General features: G+C 44.3%; 1 protein-coding gene across 1 annotated transcript in view; it reads right to left on the minus strand.

The window, feature by feature from the left end:
• Nucleotides 1-4,794: 4,794 nt before the first annotated feature.
• Nucleotides 4,795-18,925, minus strand: part of NUP210 (nucleoporin 210) — a 48,984-nt gene continuing 34,853 nt past the window's right edge. Inside the window, exons 27-40 of the mRNA XM_066326976.1 lie at nt 18,581-18,712; nt 18,235-18,393; nt 17,660-17,751; nt 16,848-17,022; nt 13,999-14,174; nt 12,813-13,030; nt 12,208-12,344; nt 11,383-11,506; nt 10,348-10,494; nt 8,416-8,666; nt 7,080-7,299; nt 6,848-6,943; nt 6,633-6,716; nt 4,795-6,186 (exon numbers count right to left, since the gene is read on the minus strand). Coding sequence (XP_066183073.1) covers nt 6,086-6,186; nt 6,633-6,716; nt 6,848-6,943; nt 7,080-7,299; nt 8,416-8,666; nt 10,348-10,494; nt 11,383-11,506; nt 12,208-12,344; nt 12,813-13,030; nt 13,999-14,174; nt 16,848-17,022; nt 17,660-17,751; nt 18,235-18,393; nt 18,581-18,712 — 2,112 coding nt within the window. The 3' untranslated portion in view covers nt 4,795-6,085. The remainder of the gene's footprint in view (nt 6,187-6,632; nt 6,717-6,847; nt 6,944-7,079; nt 7,300-8,415; nt 8,667-10,347; nt 10,495-11,382; nt 11,507-12,207; nt 12,345-12,812; nt 13,031-13,998; nt 14,175-16,847; nt 17,023-17,659; nt 17,752-18,234; nt 18,394-18,580; nt 18,713-18,925) is intronic.

Here is an 18,925-nt window from a genome sequence, read left to right on the forward strand (position 1 = left end):
TCACTGCATTGAAGGTGTATTTGCATTTGTACCCAGCTCTCCCTGCAGGCTGGGTCATCACCTGCCTCAAGGACACAAAGCACTTCACACCTTTCCTAAACAGCAACTGAAGAGTCAGGGTCAAAGGAGGGGATATGATGAGGCAAGGGAGGGATTGATGCCATCTGCTGAGGATATGAAGCTGTGACTTGCTCAGTCAGATCATGGAGTGAGCACTAACAGAGTTCTGTGACCTTGCAGCTCAGCACTGCTTTTTAACTTAAGTCACAGTTCTGGCATTTTGCACTGTCACTGTAACCCTAAATCCCAAAATCAGTCAGAAGAGTGATCTGCACCTATCTGCTTTTAGAAGCACATCCAGTAAAGCTGGAACTCAAATGAAAGTGCTGCATCATGTTTTATGCCTAAACTACATCCTGCTCTCCCAGCACCCCAATGATAGCTCTGAGCAAACTGTTAATAATTTAATGAAATAACTTGAGAGTGGTAGCAACTACTGCCTACTTCTTCAATTATCTCAATCCATAGATCTCTTCCTGCTGAAGGAGGTGGAATCTCCTACCAGAGATGCAAAAAAACCCCAAATCTCACAAGGGTCACATTTTTTGTAGTAGGGGAGGAATATGGCAACTACAGCGATGGTGATGATAACCTATCTAACACATATTCACAGTGTCAGTGATGCCTTATGAAAGCAGCACGCCCAGAACTGAGGAGTGAAGGCACCAAAACACCCCAGGAACACCAACAAAACCCCCACAAAACACTCCAGCTGACCTTTAAACATCTCCAGTGGATCAACATTGCTACAACACTATCAGAATCACCCTTCAGTCCAGCTGCTTATTTGGAGTCCACTTCTGGCACTGCAAGGAGGATGTTTGGCCTTCAATGTTTGCATACTTGCTGGAAATACTACTTTGTTTGGTAATTTTATTAATTTGCCTCCCATGCAAGAACCAGCTGGCAGAGAGAATGCACCAGCTGGGGTCAGATGCTCAGGACAACAGTTTTTTTTTTCTTCACAAGAGATCCTTAATTGTGCTAAAATCAAAGGCTGTTTATTTTTATTGCCAGTCTTAACCCAGCATGAAACGAACTATTAATCTAGCAAATGAACAAACCCCCAAATACCCACCAGATATTCAGATCCAAAGATAACCAGGGAGGCATGAGGAAAGAAAATTTGAGAAATTAAACATGAATAGAAGCAATGACAAAGTACTGAGGCCAAATCAGCTTTATTGGCTGGTGAAGGCTGGATCACAACAGGATTCTTAATATTCTTCTAAGGAGAGGTTTGACCCAGCTTCCACTAAAGACAGGCTAATTGGCTTTTATAGAAAAAGATAATTGAAAGCAGCTTTTTCCTTTATTTTTACCAAAAAAACACCCCCAAACCAAACCAAACTAAAGCAATAAAAAAGCCTTTTTTGTGAGTTAGTATTTCAAATAAGCTTCGCCTCTTTGATGGCCTGGTGTCTTCTTAGCAACATTATGGGAGATGTAGTTTGTTATCTTTATACATTTTGAAAAATAACTCTTTTGGTGACTCTCCTATTTATGATTCACTCATAATAACACAAGTGACTCATGCTGTCAAATTACAAGCCATTACTTTGGAAAAGTATTTTTCCCCCCTTCCTTTTGGATCAAGTATGACAATTTTCACTATTTTGTTACTAAGGGCAGCTTCCTACTACTTAAGAGCACTACTCAGAACTTTATTTCCTAAGTAAAGCATATGCCACGAAAGACAAAAGCATCTCTCACCTCTTGTCTCTCTCACAGATGAATCTATGTGAAATAGAGCAATTATTTAAAACTAGTTCTAGAACTTCTGAGCTTGTTGATCAGTAAACTGAATTTCAATCACCAGATTTTAGCTAGACAACATTGCTTTTGTTTGATTTGAAGATGGTCACTGTAAGCCATCAGCACATGCTGGTCTAAAATGATTTACTAGGGCTGCCCTTGGCAGGAGCAGCCTGGAGTTCTCCACTGCAGGGATTTCTGGTCTGCCTCTCCAGTGAAGGTTTTGTGCTGCTTTCCCATCCTAAGGGTGAGAAGATGTCCCCAGGTGGGGATTGGCTTGCTTGCAAATTCAATTTAAAAATTAACCAAAAGCTACAGAAGAGACCCTGGCATATCCATAAGCACAACAGCTTGAAATAAATTTATTTTTGCTAAATGCAAAAGTAAGAGATGAAGCTTTGAACTGAGCAGAATGGGAACAGCACTTGAAAACACAACAAGGCAAGTAAGAAGTGAGGAAGGGAAAATGGAATGACTGGGCGAATTACAAACATGTACACAACGTCTGCTCCCTGGAAAACAGCAACTGCAGCTCCCAATCTGTTTGGAATGATGGAACAGCACTGAGAGGGAGGCTCACACACAGCAGAGCAACACCAGGCTGGGCTGAGGAGGACAGAAAATGCAGGAAATAAAGAGTTTATTAATACACAAAGCCCTGGAGCAGGCCAGCTGCAGAGGTAAGCACAGCACCCAGGATAAAAACAGGTCTGGTGCATCTACAGCTCAATGCAATGGTGATAAAAAATGTGAATCAAGGAGAAAAATGAGTTTCCCATTCTTGTTTTAATTTTGTGAGCTTCAAGAGAAGGTCCTGGGAAACTGAGTGCCTAATTTACACAGAGGAGCTGTCTCACTGAAGTTAACAGATTAGAACTGAACCCAGCTTCACTCAAACTGAAAATAAAGCAGAGGTTTTGGAATTTTGCCGAAAGAACAAAAAGATGGAGCATTTATTGTCACCCAAAGACGTTATGTCAGAGAGTCATCACTTGCTAAATGCCTTTTTTCCCAGCTTAGGAACTGATGCATTTCCTATGAGAGCACAGGGGCTGGGCTGTGGAGAAGCCAGGTTGGAGTTTAAGGCCAGCTATAACCTTAAACTGGAAACTGATACAAGGAACAAACAGCTGCAAAGGAATGGTTTTCATCCAACCACCACAACACTGCACAGCCTAACACAGAACCGTGAAGCTCAAGACACAAACAATACCTCTAGCTGCCTTACCAGAAATAAAAAAAAACCATTTGAGGAAAGAGGAATTCACTGGAGAGCACATACCTTGTCCGTAAAGCAAACTCTCTATCTCCAGGGCTCCTCCCAGGAGAGCTCCCACAGCAGGGAGGATTTGCTGCAATGCCAGGACACAACCAGACCCAGGTGCTGGCATTGCAGCACAGCTGGCTCTCTGACTGGGGAAAGGGGATGGAGAAACTCCCCAAGCTTCCTGGGGAGCCCTGAGCTAAGAAATCCTCAGGGGATGCTCGTGAGGGACTGACATGTCCTCATGAATGCCCAAATCAACAACCAAGCAGGGAAGATAAGAATGCCTTTATCTGCAAGCAAATGCAGGGGTTAGCCAAGAGGCTGGATTGACACCTGTAAAACTTTAATCCTCCACGCAGTACAAAAGAAGCTGACATGCTGCCAGGAAAACCTTCCCCTGAAGCACCACGCCACAATCCTGGCTGCTCAGCAGAAAGAGCCCTTCACTGAAAAGGTGTGGGCAATGTTGCATTCATCTGCCTTGCCTTTGAAAGGGGGTAGATGGAGAAACAAAGATCAGGCTGTGTTTGGCGTGTTGTATTAGGGAGCAGATTGGCTTGAAGACCAATAATATTAATAATATTAACCCAGCCTTGCTAATAATGACTGTGAAGACAGCCCAGGGCATTTGCTCAGTGATTTCACTACTCAGTGCTTGGGTTTGCTTTAGTCTTTAGAACAAAAACCTTTCTTCCCTGTACCAGCAGCAGGTGATGAACCCACACCAAATCTCCTGCTGGATGGGAAGGGCTGGTATTTATTTCCCCTTGGGCACTGCTTGGTTACCTGAGAAACTCAGACATTTCCAGGCACATCAGACCTGGACCCTGGAGCAGACACATGGAACAGACACATTCCCAGCAGCCCTTCTCTCTCCCAGGGGAGCAAACAGGCAGGAACAAGCAGTGAGTGAAGAGGGGGAAAATTCAGCAGTAAATGCAAAATCCCCAAATCTCACTTTATTCAATTTATAAAAACCTTTACAGTGGCAGCAACCTGCTCAGAAAAATTTATATCCCCAAGCCCCTGTGGCCCCAGGAATGACCCCAGAGGTCAGAGGAGGCAAAAGCCTGGATGCTGCTTGCAGGAGGCTCCCAAGTCATACCAGCTCCCTACTTCATACTTTTTTTTTTTTTTCCTTGCCAGGAGACTGCAACTACTTGCCTAAAGAAATGAAATAAACAGCGAGCACTTTGCCAAAGTACTCCCACCACTTGGAGCAGTTTGTTTTTCAGAACATTCACCGCCAGACTTCTGAGTGGGAAAGAGAAGCAACGGGAGAGAAAAAAACCTCTCCTTTAATCATTTCTGAAGAGCTTATCACAGTAGCACTGAGATATTCACAGCCCTTTGGTTTCTTGCTGAATGGAAGAGGAAAAAAATCACATTTTTTTTTACAACCCAAATGAACAAAATGGGAAGTCCGAACAAACCTAGAAAATTAAGAGCCATCACTGTAAATGCTTCTACAGTCATCACTGATTTCAGCAGGAATTTAAGATGCTCAGTGAAAATTGGGAAAAATCCCTGACAAATACTAGTTGAAAAAATTGTCAAATTATTTAAAAACATTACATTGTCAACAAAAGTGAAAATTAAGATTGGAAAACCAAGATTGCAAACACTGAGGGGCTGTGAGAAGTGAAGTTCAAACAACTGCCCAGGGCTAAATTCTAAACAGCCAAACCACAGAAAATTCATGAACAGCAAAATAAAGGAATCTTGAAAAGCTTTATTAAATAAAACAGATTCAAATAATACAGTCCAGTGCTAGATTCTGAACAGCCAAACCACAAGAAAATTCAAAATAAAGGAGTCTTAAAAAGCTTTAATACAGATTCAAATGATTATCTACATCCAAACTGACCTTTTAAAGTAGTACTAGCACTTAAGGCACAATTTTGCCAAAACTAGCCAGTAAGTTAAACAGGACTCAATAAAATTACATGTAACAATCCTTTTGTTTTTAACACTGTGTGACACCAAAACTCTACACCATGCACTGGGTCTGCATTCCATTCATCTATTTGCCTGCATAGTTCTGCACACAAAGTATTCTGCATGAAGTATTTTGTTATTTCACTTTCCTTATGGTCCTTAGGAAAGTTCAGCCAGCCAGGATATTATTCACAGTTAAAACTGGGATGTTTATATGTAAACAAAACCCTTACCTGATAGCTGCAAAACTCTGCTTACAAATCAAAGTAATTATTATTTTGAGGATGTGATTTTATCCTCAAAATAAAGGATTCCTACCAGAAGAAAGGTCCACTTAGAAGGCACATTGCTTTCACATTCCCAGTTCAGAAAAGTGCTTACAGTACCGAGGAATACTGCAGTTGTACCCTAAGGAAGCCACACTAAGTTCTGGGTTTCTTTTTTTTTTTTTTTTCCTTTTTTAGTCATTATTGTAAAAAAAAAATCTTCCAAATTATTCACAGTTGTTCCAGCATTCCTCATGCTAAGCCAGCATATTGTGCTGATGAAACCCAGTGTAAGGCTAAAGATAAGAACACTTATCAGTGCAATACATTCCTGAGGTTTTGGAACGCAAAATAAAATCTACTTCTTCCAAATATACAATCCTTCACGTTTTTGGCTCATATTTCATCTGTTTTTCTAATATCCCTTTTTTTAAAAAAAATCATTAAAAAGAAATCTAATTTTTACAAAAAGTAAATAAAAACCTGTTATCACTCTAACTTAGATGTAACTCTTAGTTGCTTGAAGAGTGCAAGAAAGCCAGGTTAGCATAAACACTGCTTTTTGTGAAGGCAGCAGAACAGATAAAACAAGCTTTTGAGAACTGAAGCACGGACACAAAAAAAGTAAACAACTTCCAGAGCCCTAAATATTTAAAAAAAAATTAAATAAATTAAGGACCTAGTTGTGTTCCAGAGCAAACCTGAATTAGATGCCGACTGCTGGAGTTGCTGAGCTTGCTAAGGCACTGAGCTGTGTATTTGTTTTTATCTGCAGCGAGGAGGAGGAGCCCTGCTGCCCCTACTGAGAGGCATAACCCGTGCTCCAGAGCGTGGCTGAGGGGCTGGACTGCCTGCTGGAGGCCTGGGAGCTGAAGGAATGTGCAGGGGACACCAGGGAACCTGAAACAGGGCAAGGAGAAGACAACAGTCAGGCCCAGGAGTGCTGGGAGAAGGAAGCAACAAGAGACTGCTCTCGATCACCTGCTGGGCACTGGCAGTGAATCTGATGATCCATTCAAAGGGAAACCATCCCTTTACCTCTTGGAAAAGTGTCCTGCAGGTTTGTGGGCCTTTTTAAGTCTGAGGGGGGGTACAGGACATTTCCCCTCAGCAAGTGACATTCACTTGAATTTGCCTGACTTTATCTGAAGCATCAGGCTTGTGTTCACACAAAAAACCCCTGTGTTTACAGCCAGGCCTGCAGCTCACTGTAACTTAAACACATCTGTAAGAATGTGAATTATTTCTAATTGCCACTCCTGGTACCAGACCTTCCTACATTCAATTCCAGTGCAATGGGCAGACTAATCAATTAATTTACTTCTAACTGGGTGACAGCTGCTTACTGTTAGGGGTGTGCTGGAGACTTGTCCTTGGGTGGAACACTGGCTGATTGTGCTGTCCATTCGGTGAGAAAAATGCATGGTAGGCTGCAAGACAGTTGAGAAACAAACCAAAATCATTTCAGATGGCAATCATTCCTTTTCATCTTAGAGCTAACACATTGTAAGAAGCTATGGAAAAAAAAAAAACAAACTTGTGCAATCTTTCCTTCTCTTACCTATGATCATAACAGCTGTCCCTGCTAGGAGGGCAAAAAGTGTGAAGATCATCACCTGGTAAGACTCAACAAACTGCTGGAAGAGACTGGCTTCATCTGCAGAATTGATTAAGAGAAGGCAACACTGAGTTAAAAAGAGCATCTTCTCCAATCTGCTGCAAGAGTTAAACCTCATAAACATCAGAGAACCTAAAGGTTTCTTCTGGCACACAGAGTGCAGAGCTAAACTTACATCTTATGGGTGCAGTGGTTCTGTCAGTCAGGTAGATCACTGTCACGGGGATGGTGAGGGTCTGGTCTGTCATGGGACTGGAGACAGTCAGAGAGGTGGACAGGGAGCCCTGGCTGGGAACCCTGGGGTCAGCCAGGCTCACAGTGTACACCACGTAACTGGGCAGCCCGTAGGACTTCTCCTTCTCCAGCACCTTCACCGCTGGGGACTCACATTTCACCTGCACAGGAACATCCAACCTGAAACACACTGCTGGGGACAGCAGAGCACATCCCCACCCTCCAGGCCGGGTGCCAGCAGTGGGTGATTGCACACCAACACCAGAGGAGCCGGGTGTACCTTTACAGTGACACTGCCCATTGCCAAGGGTGACCCTCTCTCCTGCCCTGTCCACGGGGCTGTCTGGCTAACCCCACACAGCCAAACCCCACAGACCTTCACTGGGCTGTGGGAGCTCTGGGCAGTCACTCACACATTTGGGCACAGGGGTCACACATGCCAGGCTGCATGCCCAGGTGAGCCTGACACACCTGGACTACCCCAAAACCCCAGGGCCAGGCTGCATGGGCCCCTGAGCCACTCAGTGAGTGGCATCCCATGGCAATGCACAGAACATGATGAGCTTTAGGGCCCCTGCTAACCCAAACCATTCTGGGATCCTGTGAACAATGAAAACTGAGGAAGAACACATTCCAAAATGAACATTTCTCCAAAATGAACATTTCCCAGTCATCTCGGGAATAAATGTTGACTCGGTAAAGATGGCAGGGAGTTTGTGACAGCTCAAAATGCTTTCAGCTCTGCTGATGTACTTCCTTGGAGGAATGCATTTCCCACACCCCCAGCAGGTGCTCCAAATAGGGAAAGGGTTTCAGTTTACCTCTAGACACTCTAGGAAGTTTACCTAGATTTTTCCATACCCTCCTGGCAGTAATTGGCTCAGGCCAAGAGATAAGCATCTATTGGATCTTGTCACCATTCTTCAAACCCTGGATCTCTCTCTATTGGCTGCAAGCCAAATTGTCCCTACTAAAACATTCAGTATTTAGGAAGGAGCACTAAGGAATTAAAAGGCTTTTTTGAGTGTTTTAGCAAGATGTCAGAGGTTTTCTCAGACACCTGTGCACGGCTTCATCATTTGTTTTCTGTAATCTTGGTCATTTTTTAATTTTTCTTTATTAAACCTTCTGCTTTACAAGACACCTCTGGAGAGCAGCCTGGCTAATTAATTTCAGCCACTTCTCTGCCTAGGCTGGCCCCTCAGAGACTGACCCATTTACACGTGGTTTATCACACTCTGACCAGGTGCTGTCTCACCTCCCGGGAACTCACTCACCTCCAGGCTATCCAGGATCTCACCGGCACCGAAGATTTTGAGGGCGGAGCTGACGTCCTGGTTGCTGAGCAGCATCTCGGGCTGCTCGGTGTAGAACCAGCGGTTGAGGGGCACCTCGGTGGGCTGGTGCTGCCCGGGCACGGTGCCACCACGCACCGCCGCCGTCACCCGCAGCCGCGCCTGCCTCCTGCTCAGCTGCCGCAGCTGCTGCTCGCTGGGGCCCTGCAGCCTGATGGAGCACGTGTAGTGCCCTGCAGGAGCAAAGACAGCTGTTAGCTGCGGCCCTGGATCGTGCCCTGAGGTGTTTGCTCACGTTCTTTCCCCAGGGAATTTTCTGTAAACAAGACACGTGTTTCTGTAGCTGTAACTCGGTTTATATCCTTTCCCTAGGAGGGACTACTTCTTCTTGATGTCCCTCTGGTCTGACCAATGTGATTGAAGATGTTTGCTTGTCTTCTTGTCACCAATCAAATTGGTCTGTGTCAAATAGTATATAAGGGAGACACATCCCAAAAATAAAAGAGTAATTTTCTGCCTTCTGAAGTCAGTCTGTGTCGTCGTGCTGTAAACCAGTGTCAGTTACCTGCTCCCCTTGGAGGGTTTTTCTCCATGGGGTATCTCCAGAGGAAAGCTAAAGAAGGTGGTAAAGCTCAAGCAGCATGATGGATTGGTGAGTGGTGAGTCTGGGTGAGCAGAGTGTCTGGTGAGTCAAACATCACAATCCCAGCACGACAGCTGCAGAATTATTCCTTGTCCCAAACTGAACATCATGAAGAAAGCACTATGCTCCATGAAAAAAGCACTGTGCTGGTAACTTCCAGTCACATTTTATTTTAATATGCCACTGAGGCTCGGTTCCACTTTGAACATCACATTTATGCTAATGCTGAAAGGCTTTACTGAAAACAAGACTGAACATCCTATTCCATATTCTTTTCAACTAATATTAAAATTTAGCCAGCTACCATCACCATCATCAAGTCAGTGAAAGATGTCGTTTATTTATAAAAGCTCCTTTAATAGTTATATACTCACCATGTTTCTAGTCTCATACGGGACCAATTAATTTGTTATTAGCAGCAAAGGTAGTAAAAACTTCCCAGAGAATGGAAGATAAAAAGCATCAGTAACAAGGAGAACTTGCCAGGTGCATGTTTTCCCCTTATTTTCTTCTCCTAGCTAAGTAACAGAGGGTAGAATGCAGGGTAGAATAGGAGTTTACACAATGGGTGCAGGGATGAATCTAAAAGATAATTAATAAGACTGTTCTTTATGTACAGTCCAGGCTTGGTCCTGTTTTAAATCACATTATACTTTCAAAGCATTAACCCATTTTGTAGACTTGTACATCTTTAATTCAACCTCCACAGTGTCTGGCAATTTCCCCCCTATTTAAGACTAAGTTCGTGATGTTTTGGGGGTACATTGACTTTTGGAATACTTGGCACCTCTGCATGCTCCTTTGCTTCTTTGACTCACTACAAATACCTCTGAAAAACATGAAGTGGGCTAGCACTGATTCTTGGCTTTCTCTGAAAACCAACACAAGATTTTGTCATAGGCAGAAAACCCACTGAAACAAGAAGTGTCTACGTGAACAACTCACTGAGGTCTGAGGTCCCACACAGCAAAGGCCAGAGGCTTCAGAAGGAAAGAGAGGAGGTTGATTTTGGATATTGAGAAGAAATCCTTCCCTGGGAGGGTGGTGAGGCCCTGGCACAGGGTGCTCAGAGCAGCTGTGGCTGCCCCTGGATCCCTGGAATGTCCAAGGCCAGGCTGGATGGAGCTTGGAGCATCCCTGGGATAGTGCAACGTGCCTCTGGATGGGATTTAAAGTCCCTCCAACCCAACCCATGATACTGAGATTCTGTAGAATCTGCTGCACCAAAGAGCTTGTGTTTGTCTGCAGCGTGGCACCTTGTCACATCTTACCTGAAACTGCATCAAACCCAGGTTCTGCCACAAAAATATCCTGGGCTGGGAAGTCAAAGGCATCGCTGCTGAAATCAAGATGGCAACTGATGATGGACTGGGGCTGTAACTCAGCAATGGCTTCAGTCTGAGCAGGTGAACACTCCCCTGGGGGGCAGGAAAAAATGATCTCTAATTAATTACAAAAATTGTAACTAATTAATTTGAATTAATTAAGAGTAAAATCATGGCTTGTAGCATTGGGTTATTCTACCACCTTCTGAAATGGTTTTGCAAGGTTACGAAGATCTTAAAGCAGTTGGAAATCACAGACAGCTGTCCTTGCGCAGGACTAATCCCAGAGAGACAGCAATGAAAATTTTATATGTTGTGGGGTTTTCTTGACAGGAATAATTTATTTACAGGAAAGAATAAGCTGGAGAGAATTTTCTGCTCAGATGTCTCTTGAATAACTTATATGATCCTGGGAGCCTCGAGTTAGATTTTAGTATCTGGCCAGATGATTTTTTGGTAGGTTAATAATTTACATATGGCAAAATAAAATACTATTGGAAGAAGTGATACTTGTTAATCTAGAAGCTAAAAGGATCTATAATCACACAAAATACAGCTTATTAAATAGAGGGCACAATATGATGTTTAATCTTTGTATTGATTCTAACAGGTGACAAACTGTGTAAAAGATTTAAGGATGGTAACTAAATATGAAAATGTAGCAACTCCAAGAAAGCAACTGGAATTAAACATAGAAGCAATTAGCTGACTGCACATTAACTGTTGTTTGTATGATCAAAAATGGTACTTCTACTGAAATGTACTGATTTTATTAGTTGTGAAATATTAACAGCGCCCCAGAACACCTTCCAAATTCTGTCCCATGGCTCCTGGAGCTCCTGGGACTCCAGAAAGACATGTGGGGTTCCTGGGGATCTTGTGTAGCTCAAACAACAAACAAAAACCCCATAGCACAAACCAAACCATCATGAGTCCATAAACACACACTAAACCATCAGCATAAATATTTGTTAATCGTACCTTTCAAATTTTTGTTTGTTTCCCCGATTGAAACGATGACTTTTGAGGCTGCTGCTCCCTGCAAGCTTGTGTGAATGCCACTGACATGCATTGCTGTGGTCTTCTGAGGTGCAGTAATCAAGAACTGAAAAAAGCACATTGTTACCAAGAACTGTTTCAACAAATGAAAAATTAAGGCAAAACCAGACTGGCTCGGTTGTGAAAGACTCCACGAGGTGATGTTTTTCTTTGAAATCCCACATTTCTCTAATATTAGAAACTGCCTTTCCAAGCAATTTAAGCTAGCAAAAACATTTTGTCTTCCTACCCAACCCCCAGAAGTTAATATGCATAAAGCTCTAAGTCTAAATTTAATTTAAAAAGAATGTCTAGTGCTTATGCTGGCTGATGCAGTGAATTGTGTCAACAGTACGATTGCATTGCAGATAAACAAAATAATTTAATGGAGTACTTCTGATCAGTGATGCATGGCACAACACTGGAGCAAGTTCTTGCTGCCATCTCATCCTGCAGTGAAGCTTCATTGGTAACAGCAGCCACACTCAAATATTGGTTAGCACCTGGAAACCCCTTAGCAAACAAAGGAATCAAAAGGTACACTGGAAGAACAGGAGAAGTGAAAAATCTAAATTGTTTTGCTACATTTTCCTCCTTAGCACTGATGTTTAAAAAAATCATGATGTTTTTGGACACATACCAAATACTTCCCAACTAAGAACATTTCTAAATATTTATAACAACAACAAAAAAAATCCCATAGAATACATTTTGGTGAGGGTCCAGCCCAAACAAACCAGCCTGAGCAGGAAGGGAACAGTGCCTCACCTCTCTGTAGGTTTTCAGTAACCCGGGGATCTCATAGTAGACAGTGACCATCCCAGAGTCCCTGGCCAGGGCCACGCCAGTCTTGGAGTCCACAAGGAGAAGAGAATTTGAGGAGGAGCTCCACATGCCTGGCAGGCCTGGAAAACACCACAGGGGCATTGCTCAACACCCTGTTGGCCACTGCAGCCTTTCCTGGGCACTCTGGTGTCTGTGAGTGCCACTGCCAGGCAGGGCACAGGGCACACACCTCCCAGTGCCCAGGAACCACTCTGGGGTCTGTGAGTGCCACTGCCAGGCAGTTACTCTGACACAAGCCCATTAATACCAACGCAGTGAGTGAAGGCAGTCCCGACTCTGCAGGAGCTCCACAGAAACAAACCTTTCCAGCTAATGGAACAGAAAAGTCTGAAGTGTGACACTCAGGAATTCAATACAAGAGACATATTGCACGGTGCAATTCAAATTATTATTAAAACCTGTTTTTATCATTAACAAGAACAATGACATTTGATGCTGAACAAACATGATAAATCATGCATTTATTTTTTTCTGAGAGCAAGGCAGAGCCATGCTGGTGTCCCATGGAACAGATGCCAACCACTCACCTTCCTGGGCTGTCAGCGAGGTCCTGAGGCACAGCACATCCCCCACCACCACGTCTGGGAGCTCTGGGAAGATGGCATGCTGGACAGGCAGGGGGATGTAGTCTGCAGTGCCCCTGTGCTCTGCATCCCACACCCTGAGCAGGGTGAGCCCCACGTTCACAGTCCTGACCACAAAGGTGTTGTTGGAGGCTCCCCTGGCGATCTGCACGAAGTCGTCTCTGCACACAAACACAAGTGCTGCTGCATGAAGGCAGGCTTGGTAAGGTCACTGTCTCTAAAACAGGGGTGGTAGTCAGCTCTTCACATGGCTGACTGCTTGTTTTCAGCAGCAATCATCTGATGAAGCCCAGCAAAGTAAAGAAATTATAAAAATCATTTAGGTGCCACTGAAGCAAATTGCAGTTCTCAGTTCACCAGTCTGCTGAGCAAACACCGAGGTCACAATTATGCATGAAAACTACTGCTTAATTGTGAGAATTGCAGAGCTTTAGAATGACATCATCTACCTCTTTTCCCTTCTCTCAAAGGAGTTAGGAAGCCAAGAAATTTGAACACCAACAGGCAACTTCCCAGACACAGCAATGCCATTGAATTGCCAGTTCTGGTATTTACCCAAATCCAGCAAGGGGCTCTGCAGGAAATGAGCCATGTTTCAGTCACAGCATTAGTGGGATTTTACTGAAGACCACAGGAGGTTGCTTCACAACATTCATTCTGTGAGGCAGAGCCCAAAAGGCCTTTAGAGGCTTGTCTGTGCTGTGGGAAGGTTGTAGAAGCCTATCTGAGGAGACAGCCCCTGATCCAGAACATTCCTCACCTTACATAAGCCCTCAGTGAGTCAGGGGAACACAGCACTGGGAGAGGCAGATGCTAATGGATCAGTTGTTTCTCTGGGCCACTGCTGCATGCAGGGGGATGATTCAGAGTCACTCAGAGCAGAGCACAGCTCCTGCAGGCCCCTCTGGGATCATCCTTATCTGGGCAGCTTTCCATGGCTGGGGAATATCGATTGCTAACTGATCTCTTCTTCCTGCCACTGCCTCTGAAGGCCACAGAGACAAAACCCCTGCTTTGCTAATCCCAGCCCAAGCTGTATCTTCACTTGGTATCTTTGGAACTATCTTTGTTCTACATTTGTCTGGCCTTTTTTTGCTCTCTGCAATCAGCACCTGTGACAGACACCCACCTGTTGGTGGCAAAGTTGAGCACAGCATTGTGTGAATGGAAAGTGTCTCCGGAGTTATCGTGGAAATGGACTGTAAAGGTCAGTGTCACACCCAGGGGCAGGGCCAGCAGTGCCTCTTTGCTCTGGGTGAGCAGAACGGGCCTCATGGAGATCCTGAGGTAGGAGATGGGGCACACCTGGAAAAACATCAGCAGTGCAAGAAAAGTTAAATTGCTATTTATGATGCCCCTATAAAAATAATCTAAATGAGTTCTTATGTAAATATCCAAAGCTGCCTTTATGAGCCATCTGCATTTAGCCATATGCCAGGACTAACACGTGAAGCTGTTATTATCAGTATCTCCTTTTCCCAGGTTGAAAGGGGCCTCTGACACTGCCTGGTCCAGCCCCCACCCAAACTGGGTTAGCCAGGGCCAGCTGGCCAGGACCATGTGCAGCTCTGGGGCATCTCCTCAGATGGAGACTCCGCAGCCTCCTGCAATCTGTTCAACAGTAAAAAGTGCTGTCCTGTGTTCCTGTGTGCTCCCCATGCCCTGTCATTGCTGAGAAAAGCCTTCCTTTGTCTGCTGTCAACCCTCCCAGTTGATATTTCTTAGCCCTTTATTTCTAATACCACTGGCAGCTGAAACAAGCAGTAATCATGTAGACACACACATCACACACAGACTTCAGAGAACACATTACTATCAGTTCAAACTGTTATGACTCTCTGGACATGCAAGAGACAAGTGGCCCCTAGACCTCTCTCCTAACAATTCCTGAAATAAGAGGTGCAATTCATTGCCCAGGTATCAGAACAGTAACTCACAGTGTAAGTGTGAGTTTGGGGATGGAGTGGTCCCTGCTGCCCAGCTCCTCTGCACCAGGTGAGGAAGCCAAGCTGTTCCAGGCAGAGCTGGCAGCTGACAAACCCTGAGGGGTCAGCAGCCTGAGCTTTGTTCCCTCAGTGCCTCTCCTCAGCCAAGACAGAAGTTGGGAACTGCTCCAAGCTCCTTAGGAGAGTCTGCTCCTCTCTATTAACCATATGTGCACACCCCCACATTTCTGCAGTAACACTCCAGTGAAGAAAGGTTTTCTGGAGACAAAGACTTGACAACCTATTCTTTTGGCTTTTAAATAGCGTATTACTATTCTTGATTAACTTACGAGCAAAATTACCCAACAAAAATAACTGTATCTGCTCATTTTGTTACAGCTGTTGGAAAATAAATAATGGATGGACAGAGGAAGAAAAAGCCCTCTAATATATTGAGAAAACTATTTTAAAAGAAGGCCTCAAGCTCATCTGGTAGAAAAAAACCCTTTATTTTCCTGACGTAAGAGGCTCAGCTAAAACATGAAACTCTGCAAACTGAAAATGTACATGTCAGAACTTAAAAAGGAAAGGACAAATTTGGCCTCAAGCAGAATACATCTTTGGTGAATCCAAAAAAGCAAAAATAGTGGCTGTAGTGTCAGTATATCCCACTGCCTGCTCCACAGGCTGGTTTCATCAGTTAAAATCTCTGTGCATACAGATCTCTGCCCAACAAGCTGTGGTTTCAAGCCAACAAAAACCCCATTTCCCTGACAGATTATCAAGCTTGCTTTACTTTAAAATCTCAGCAACTGTCCCACAAGGGACAGCTGCTAAATTTAATATTGATGAAATCAGTCTTTTACTGTTAAACCATCTCAGGTTTTGAAGGTTTTTTTTTAAATTCAAGAAAAAATAAAGTAAAATACTAAGTGCAGCAGGCCCAGGCAAGTGCTGAGCTCGGTCCCACGCTAAGCTCACTGTCACTCCTTCTTCCCCCACCCTTCCTGGCTTATGTAAGAGCCCTTCTTTGAGCCAAGTTCAAGGTCTAAGTGTTAAGTGATGCTGCTGCAGCAGTTCATTCTTAATTGTGTACACTCGTAAACAGACAACACAAAAACCTTGTGGAAGAAGGACAGAGTGAAGGAGAGAGCTTTGCCTGAGAATGACACAATAGATTCCAGCTCATCTCCAGACCTGTCCCAAGTTTTCTGACATGACCTTTGGCAAAACCTCTCAAGCTCTCTCAGCTCTTCAGCCCTGAAATGAACTGTGTTACCTCACAGGGTTAAAAATATCATTTCTATAAAGGCACTACAGTTGTAATGAGCACAGGAAAACAAATGAGCTGCACGAGGGGCTGAACTGAGATGGGTCCATCACCATCCCGCCATATCCTGGGCACAGGACAACCTCACACAGGGGATGTGACTTCAGTGCTGCTCACTAAATGGTGTTTGAGCACCCCCAGAGTCATCAGATGTCCTTCCTTTCCCAAAGGGAAGAAACAAGGTCACATGGAACAGAGCTGGAGAATTCACTGCCACCACCTGGCAGCAGGGCTGGCTTCAGTGACACTGGGCCCCCATCTCGTCTCATTCTCCACCCAGAAGGACAGATCCACACCCTGTCCTACAGGCAAAGCTGAACATCATGGGAAGTACCACAGTGCAAATTCAAAAAATCCACCAAGCCACTTCATAGTGACTACAGGAGTTAAACCTAGAAATAAGTTAAAGCACTCAATTGCACATCCTTCTCCTTTGGCTGGGACAGAGGGAAGGTGCTCACAGTAAAAAGGGATAGGAGCAAGGGGAGCAGTGGCTATCTCAAGGCTCGTGCTGCCAGGTGCAGGAAGTTCTTGGCTCTGGGATTCTTTGAACAGAGATGATGGGCATACATTCCCTGGTGTCCCAAAGTGCACAGCTCAGAACTATTAATTCCTACACTGCTCATGGTTCAGAAGTGGAGTTCAAGAAGTGCAGCCAGCAATCCCTGTTGCAGTAGCAAAGATGTCCTTGAGGAAACTGCACAGGCAGGGAGCTGACAGTACCTTCACAGCAGCTATGATGGTCTGGTTGATGCCAAACAGCTCCTGGGAAATCACCTCAATGGTTGATGACCCCACCACAGACCCAGAGACAAGGAATCCTCTCTCATCAATTGTCACAACAGGGACTTTGTCTGGTCCATCCAGGACACGGTAACTCAGGGAGGCCACTCGGTCCCTGAAGAAAAACAACAAGCAGAGAACCCATTAAATGTGTAAAACCGTGTTTAGGGTCTCTTCCAACACAAACCATTCTGTGATTCTATGAAACCAAGGGTTCCCTCCCCCTAAAATGTAAATGACTCTAAAGCTTTGCCCTCGGTGTGTGTCCTACTGTCTCTGCCCATTATTATGCTGGGAAAAGTACATTTCAAGCCTGATATGAGTCTAAAATGTCAGTCTTTGGAAACAGATTATGTAAAAAGAATTTCTCGTTTGGAAATGACATTTTAATCTGAAAATCCAGCCATAACCTCTGCGTGAGAGACACACAGAATCATATTCCACAAAGCCTCAATCACCCATCAAAACCTCTGCAGGAAGCAGGCAGCAGGATTCTGCTTTAACTGGCTCAGCAGCTTTCAAAGAAAGGATCTGAAAGTTCCCAATATTGAATGAATTTCTCAGCTACAATCTAATACAAGATTTGACAAAGCCTGAGGGAGCAGGTAAGATACCATGAGCCTGCAGATAAGTTGTGTATTAAATGGATGTACAGTGATCCTGAGGGACTGAAACAGCTCCTTTAAATACAACTGCCCTGCAGTTTGGATAAAGGACTGACACAAGCCACAGTGGGGAAACTGAGCACTGACCTGTTGGTCCGAAGTTTAATAAAGGAATTTGGTGACATTAAGATCTGCTCTGCTTCTGCCTCTGGAGAGACTAGGTGAAGTTTTTCAAACACCTGGAAAGTAAAAAAGCATTTTGGCCTGTTTTGTGTGCAGTCATTTAGGTTATTTATCTCATCTTCAAAACAAGCAAACAAAACCTAACAGAACTGTAACTTTCTTTCTTCTCATGTATGATACATATGATAAAACAAGACAACTGAACATGAATATTTGAGAATGGGAGAGCCACTGTCTTCTACAAGTTACTCAGAAAGACATTTATTTCCAGAGCTATGGCTAAACTAGGAAGCAGCATGAGAATGGAAGATGTCTCAACGGAAAAGGTGTTGGGAAGCCCATATTCACCTGAGTTACTTTAGACTCCCACTGTCCCCATGAACTGAATGAGCCCAAATGAGCATCATTACACAAGAGTAAGGGCTCAAAGAGAAACCAAAGCTGGAGCTACTCCCACACTTCAAATTCCTGACTTCAGATACAGACTTCAAGCCAGTTCTGAAAAGAGATATTTAAATATGTGAAGAAAATCGTCCTACCTGAATTTGGATTTCATCAGACAGTTCTCTTGCCATGTTGTAGAACTGGTTGGCTGCAGCATCAAGGACCTTCACTACAACCTTCAGGCCTGTCCTTCCCTTTACTCTGCCATGAACATCCACAGCGAAGTTGTAGTTTGCAGGAAGCTGAAAAGCAGCCTTGGACAGGAGAAAGGGATTAAAGTTTGACTCATGGACAGCCCAGACACTGGCACAGAAGAAATACCACAGCTGATCCTGGATTCTGAGGCAGTGGAGGCAGCAATACTCCCTGCACTGCCTTGCTGTGGCTGTTTCCTTTTCCCAAGCTGCACATACATGCACTACACACACACACACTCCTTACCTCACTGTGCCTTGTCCTGACATCCAGAGTGTCCCTCTTGGTGACAGACCAGTGGAACGTTAACCCTGGCACAGCATTGCCAAAGGAGAAAGGAGTCTGAGTGCTGGTGATGCCCATGACATAAACTGGCATCTGGAGGGAGAGAAACCAGCCAGCTCAGGTAATGCCAGCATGGAAACCCAACACCTGCCCACAGCAAAGAGAATTAAACTCAAAATTCACTGATCAAGAGATGGGGTCTCTTCTGAAGAAAATGGTTCCTCTCAGAGCTGCTGTGCTGTCACCAGATGATGTGACAGGAATGGGCAAAACCTGCAGTTCCAACAGGTGAAGGTGACAGAAGCC

The sequence above is a fragment of the Sylvia atricapilla genome, chromosome 11 (genome assembly GCF_009819655.1).
Source record: "Sylvia atricapilla isolate bSylAtr1 chromosome 11, bSylAtr1.pri, whole genome shotgun sequence".
Classification (NCBI taxonomy): Eukaryota; Metazoa; Chordata; class Aves; order Passeriformes; family Sylviidae; genus Sylvia; species Sylvia atricapilla.